Consider the following 6,493-nt stretch of genomic DNA (forward strand, 5'->3'; position numbering starts at 1 on the left):
CTTAAATAATATGTATGGACTATATTTGTATGCATTTAATGACGATAGATTCCTGTTGAAAAACCTAATCATATTAAAAAAAAAAACCATATCAAAATAAAATAATGAAACAGAACTTTAAACCAGATCTGATTATCGCTAAGTTGAATGAACAAAACGATATAAGAGAATGATAGGATAAGATAAACAACAACAATCAGATAGAACTACCGGTTCGCTAGCAACAACGAAACGAATGAGATGCAATCAAGGAAAAAGTTGAGATCAATACTGGAAAGGGATGAGATGAATAATAAAAACATATCGAAGACAATGGATGTGATCACGAAGAAGGAGACGAGATACGATCATGTAGAAACGAATGGAAACGTGAAGAAGTAGAAAACTCCCAAGAGAGAAGAAGGAAAACAAGACGAGAGAGAAAACTATTAAACTAAAGAAGGAAAAGCACGAAGGGTGAAACAATTTAAATAGTGAGTGTGTGGCGTCACACGCGCGAGATTCTGGCCCTTGGATCAGGGTTGATCGAATGCTAACACTTCTTTCCTAATTATCATATAAAGAAGTATTCTTACACGACACTTTTCCTTATAAAAATATACTTCGTTCGGATACAAATACTTGTCATTACACAAAATTTCACACAAATTAAATTAGAATTTTCTTTTCATAAATAACCTTACTAAAATGTCATTGCAAATATAAAAAGAAATATTTAGAGAAATAATAAAATAATTTAATATAACAATTATATATAAATATGATAAAATGAAGAAAATACGATTAAAAAAATAGTTATATCTAGAAAGAGTATAATTTACTAGTATATCGTGATGCTGTAGGCTAAAGATAATAATAATTCCATTTCAGGGAGCAGAAGCTACTAGAAGGTCACAGATTGGATACACTTGTTTGCGGACTCGCTAGTCTCGGAGCAGCTGTTACCCTCACTCCGATACGCCCGAATACAAATCGATCAAATACCCTCGACAGTTCAATCTCTGCAGATCCAAAAATGGATGCCGCTCATTTGAATCAGTTGAAGCAATTGATCAAACAGTGCGAGTCCAATCCTTCCCTCCTCTCCGATCCATCTCTCTCTTTCTTCCGCGACTATCTCGAAAGGTACAAGCAATACAATTATCGTAACTCCTCTCTAATTTTTCGACTTCTGGAGTAAGCTTTGAACTTCTGTCTTTCCAGTCTTGGGGCGAAGATTCCAGAGGCTTCGTACAGCGAGAAAGAGAAACCGGTACTTCCATGTTATTTTCTGCTTGTATTTGTTTTTAGGTTATATCAGGGTTTCTGACCTGTTGTGTAAATTTTCTGGAATGTAGAGATCGTATACCGTGGACGAAAGTGATGATGACATGGCTGAGGCTCGCACCCCTCAGTTTGAGGAGGAAGAAGAGGATGAGATAGTAGAATCCGACATTGAGCTTGAGGGTGAAATTGTGGAGCCGGATGATGATCCTTCACAGAAGGTATATTTTTGAGAACTTTTTAGGATCAGAATGCTTTTCTAGATTGATGTATGTTGAACTTTTACTGTTGAATGCTAGATGGGTGATCCCTCAGTTGATGTGACGGATGAGAACCGTGAATCTTCACAAGAATCAAAGGCCAAAGCCATGGAAGCCATCTCTGAAGGTGATTCTTGTTTTTGTTGGTGTTTATTTTTGGCTCAGTAGTGTTGTGCTTGATGTTTGCTGCTGCTGTAGGCAAGCTGGATGAAGCGATTGAAAATTTAACTGAGGCCATTACTCTTAACCCTACTTCTGCTATCATGTATGCCACTAGAGGTAAGCTTATATTTTGGTTGTTGCAGCTCTTAAAGCTTTATCATTTATAATTTCTTGGATGAGAGGCTGTAATGGTTTCATGTGTCTGATGATTTGCTACTTACAGCTACTGTTTACATTAAGATGAAGAAACCAAATGCTGCTATCAAAGATGCCAATGCTGCGTTGGAGGTAAACTATTTATTTTTTGATGCTGTTTACATGTAAACTCATGATTCTCTTGTTTATTCCCTTTAAATCCCAGCATGGATAGCTATTGATATCGTAATGGCTTTCTCTTATGTTCTGTAAGTCAGATGCATATCTATCTCTAAGGTGATGCTATGTTAGCACTTACTATTTCTTTTCCAGATTAATCCTGACTCTGCAAAAGGGTACAAGTCACGTGGCATGGCTAGAGCAATGCTTGGGCAGTGGGAAGAGGCTGCAAAGGACCTTCATTTAGCCTCTACGTTGGACTATGATGAGGAGATCAATGCTGTTCTGAAGAAGGTCCTTAATTTTCTCTCTTGTATCACTCTTGTTGATTTTGTAGTTACATTTATACAAGGAACTGTACTCTTTAAGATAAATTAATACAATGTAAACAATGTGACCTGAAATCTAGTTATTATCAGGTTGAGCCTAACGCTCACAAGATCGAGGAGCACCGCCGTAAGTATGATAGGTTGAGGAAAGAAAGAGAGGACAAGAAGATTGAACGGGAGAGACTGTGCCGCCGAGCTGAAGCTGAGGTATCTATTTGTTCTTAACTTCTGTTCAGATTCCACCCTTATTCTTATTATTGCCTTCCTTTTTCTAGGCTGCATATGAAAAGGCGAAGAAGCAGGAACAACAATCATCTTCCAGCAGCAGATTCCCTGGAGGATTCCCTGGTGGATTCCCTGCTGGTATGGGTGGAGGATTCCCTGGTGGCATGCCTGGAGGATTCCCTGGTGGCATGCCAGGTGGAGGCATGCCAGGTGGAGGAATGCCAGGTGGAGGCATGCCAGGTGGAGGCATGCCAGGGGGAGGCATGCCAGGGGGGATGCCTCCGGGTGTAGATTTCAGCAAAATATTGAATGTGAGTTGAATCAAGATAATGCATCTGATTACTTTGCTCGTATTTTCTCATCTTTCCTTACCCGTTGTTGGTTCCACCAGGACCCTGAATTGCTCGCAGCTTTTAAGGATCCAGAGATTATGGCTGCTCTTCAAGATGGTAAATGATTTTAACCCTTTTTGATAATATATACTTGCTTGTAGTGTTAAAAGGTGATTTTAGCAATTATTCATCATTTGGGATAAGGTTTATATCATTTTAGGGGTGTTCAAGGTAATGGTCAATGTTTTCATGATTATGGATAAATATTTGGTAAAAAACTCTGGTTAGCTGCTAGTGAGGTATCTGTTGGTGCTGTTACTTGGTGGCCGTCGACAGTAATCATGTACCACTTGTTTCTGCGGAGTACTAATGCTGAATGGGTTGGATTTGATTGATTGATTGCTATTATATGAGCATGAATGAATATCTAATCTTCTGTACACTTGCTGGTTTTGAACAGTGATGAAACACCCTGCAAGTCTTGCCAAGTACCAAGCAAATCCAAAGGTAGCTCCTATTATTGCAAAGATGATGAAAAAGTTTGGAGGTGCACCAAGTGAAGAATCTTTTTGAGTTCCTTGAGCATAGGACAGTTTGGAGTATCTTGAATTTTAAGATATTGAGTTTTTCAGTTTGTTAAATTCAAATACTATTTCGGCTTGTTCTTCTTGTTTGTGCTGTGGCTATGAGTAATAAGAGAGATTTTACAGGCTCAAGTACGCAGTTGATGTAGGTGTGATTCCACTTACAGTAGTGGATTGGAGCATGAACTATACCCAAAATACAACTTGGATTCAAATCTAGTGAGAATGATGCCCAGACAGTAAGAGCAAAGCAGAGCAATCAACAATGTCATTACTTGATAAAAGAGTGATAATGGGATTAAGAATGAGAAATAGAATAGACGACGGGAATTACTGAGATCAGAATTTGATGTTCAAGTAAATAACAAATTCACATTTTAATGCGGGAAATTACAGGTAGAAGATGATCCGAGTATTACAGGTAGAAGATAATCCGAGTAATGGAACAGTGGATTTCATTGAGAGTGTTTAGAGAGGATTACAAGAATGATAATACACGTACATTGATCTATCAATCCCTAGTTATACATCATTTCCTAATAAAATTGTCTAATAGAATTATTTGAGTAGTACGTGTTCTGTTATTAGGTGTTACTGTATCAAATCCCTCCTCTCGTAAGAACCTTGTCCTCAAGATTCAAAATCCGGATATTGTCGAAGCAAGTCATAATAGAACTCCCAGCTAGCTTCTTCGATAGGACAAGTGAGCCATTTGACTAGGACCTGGGTAGCTGCACGACCCTGTCTCTTAATCATCTCCTCTCCAGAATTGATTCTAGTGCTTTAATCATCAAGTCAGGAAGCACAGAAGGAAGTTGATTTGTAGTAACGTGAACACCCACATGTTCCTTAAGCTGAGAGACATGGAAATATTACGGATGCGAGAAGAAGAGAGAAGGTCTAATTTGTATGCCACCTAGCCACATTTATCCAGCACTTGGACCAAAATATTTAGGTGCAAGCTTATTACTAGATCAATGGGCCTATGCTGCTGTCCATAAGGCTGGAGTTTAACGTAGACCAATGCTCCAATATCAAAGTTTCTATCAGACCTTCGCCTATTTGCCACTTGAGTCATTCGATTATGGGCGCGTAATAGATGGAACTTAAGGAGCTCAACCATAGCTTGACGCTCTTCCATACTCATCCACCTTAGATTCCCCTGCTAAATAAAGCAAATACGTAGGAGGAGGCTGTCCATAGACTAATTCATAAGGAGTCATTAAAGTTGAAGAGTGGAAAGTTGTGTTGTACCAGAACTCAGTCAATGGTAACCATTTACTCCAGAATGTAGGTCTATCACTTGTCATGCATCTGAGGTAGGTCTCCAAGCACCTATTAACAACCTCAGTCTGACCATTAGTCTTTGGGTGATAAGTTGTGGAGTAGTGTAACTGAACACCATGTAAATGGAAGAGTTCCTTCCAGAATTCACTGAGGAATACATAATCGCGATAACTGGTAATAGTGCTAGGGAACCCTTGAAGCTTATAGATGTTATCAAGGAAGCACTGAGCACCTGAAGTGGTCGTGTAAGGGTGAGCTAAAGCCAAGAAGTGTGTGCGGCTTTTCTAAGTCTGTCAACTACCACGAAAATAACACTTTTCCCAAAAGACATAGGGATGCCATTAGTAAAATCCATAGACAAATCAGTCCAAATAGCCGTAGGGATAGGTAGCGGCTATAAAAGACCATGGTACGCACTATGATCGTACTTGCTTTGTTGACATGTGACACAACTTCTGATAAATTGGTGTATGTCCTTAGCAAGTCCTTTCCAATAGAAAACAGTCTTCACTTTCTGCAAGGTAGCCTCTCTACCAGAATGGCCCCCAATCCCGGAACAGTGAAGCCATTGCAAAATAGTATTTTTAAGGCAATGTCATGAGGAATAACCAACTTGTTTTTCCTTCTTAAAAACCATCTTGCCAAGGAAAAAAATTTCTTAGCATTAGCATCAACTTCCAAAGCTTTTATAATACCCATCACTGAGACATCCTTCACATAAGCATCTTTAATTGGTTGTAACGGATCACTATTCCAGTTTGGGGTATACCGTGGACCTATCAGCCAGTTGAATCACTATTCCAGTTTCCTCTAAGGATCCTAATCCTAACAATATATACAAGAAGTATGGAATCATATTAATGGATGCACCTAGATCAAACATGGCCTTTTCAAAATGAGTCTTACCTATGCGACATGGTATGCTTACCATTCAAGGGTCGTTGTGCTTCTTGGGCGTGTGTCTCTGCATCACAGTTGACACTTGCTCGCTTACCATGATTTTCTGTTGTCCTCTCAACTTCTGGTTTCTTTTCACCCTGCATAGTTCTTTTAGGAATTTGGCGTATCGATGAACACTCTTGATCAGCTTGAGCAACGGAGATCGAACCAGTCCCATATAATTTGGACCGGCTTAAGAGAGTTCACTGCCTCACCATGGTGAATGACAAAGACATGTATTGACTCTCTTACACTTCTAAGTGCCATCAGGTCCGACTTCCTAGAGAATTTCCATTAGGACTGTCTTCTAGTGACTACTATATCCCATCTATGGCACAAAGTTTGGAGGCGCACGTGTTAGACAATGCAGAGAGTACGAAGGAAGAAGGTACATCTCGAGGTAAACCACGTCCACGCATCAAACAGAATGCTAAAAATTAGACATGACTGATGATTGACCACACATTGGGACACAACGTGTTGACAAGCTCACTAAGGCATTAATGACACGCCAGGAAAGTCTTGAGGAGACCATGATACAACTATGCCAAGAGACACACGAGCATATGGATGAGCTTCATAGACAACAATTGACGCTATGGTCCACCTATTTCCCAACACTGTGATGTATTTTTAAGTGTTTTCTAGCGTTTTAGGGGATATCCCTATCTGTAGTTGTAGTTATTTTTGAAGAATTTTGTAGTTAGTTAAAAAAATTGAAAAGGAAAAGGAAATAAGAAAAGCCAGAAAAAGATGCCTAGAAGCACATAAGAATTAAATTTCATCACCTTTGCGTT

At 39.2% G+C, this 6,493-nt stretch overlaps 1 protein-coding gene across 1 annotated transcript; it reads left to right on the forward strand.

The window, feature by feature from the left end:
- Positions 1–1,015: 1,015 nt before the first annotated feature.
- Positions 1,016–3,459, forward strand: LOC141248229 (uncharacterized). Its single transcript, XM_073669334.1, has 11 exons — positions 1,016–1,125; positions 1,204–1,252; positions 1,338–1,484; positions 1,563–1,650; positions 1,722–1,802; positions 1,909–1,973; positions 2,154–2,294; positions 2,420–2,536; positions 2,605–2,865; positions 2,946–3,003; positions 3,347–3,459. The coding sequence occupies exons 1-11, from the start codon at positions 1,016–1,018 to the stop codon at positions 3,457–3,459; spliced, it is 1,230 nt and encodes a 409-aa protein (XP_073525435.1).
- Positions 3,460–6,493: the final 3,034 nt, after the last annotated feature.

The sequence above is a fragment of the Phyllobates terribilis genome, unplaced genomic scaffold (assembly GCF_046119375.1).
Source record: "Phyllobates terribilis strain yellow unplaced genomic scaffold, ASM4611937v1 Scaffold_3612__1_contigs__length_73963, whole genome shotgun sequence".
In the NCBI taxonomy this organism is placed as follows: Eukaryota; Metazoa; Chordata; class Amphibia; order Anura; family Dendrobatidae; genus Phyllobates; species Phyllobates terribilis.

What these genes read in the sequence shown, in the direction of transcription:
- LOC141248229 (XM_073669334.1), top strand. Translation starts at nt 1,016, where the DNA reads ATGGATGCCGCTCATTTGAATCAGTTGAAGCAATTGATCAAACAGTGC. An exon ending in ATGATGATCCTTCACAGAAG is followed by an intron (nt 1,485 to 1,562) that starts GTATATTTTTGA and finishes GTTGAATGCTAG; the next exon opens with ATGGGTGATCCCTCAGTTGA. An exon ending in ATGCCAATGCTGCGTTGGAG is followed by an intron (nt 1,974 to 2,153) that starts GTAAACTATTTA and finishes TTTCTTTTCCAG; the next exon opens with ATTAATCCTGACTCTGCAAA.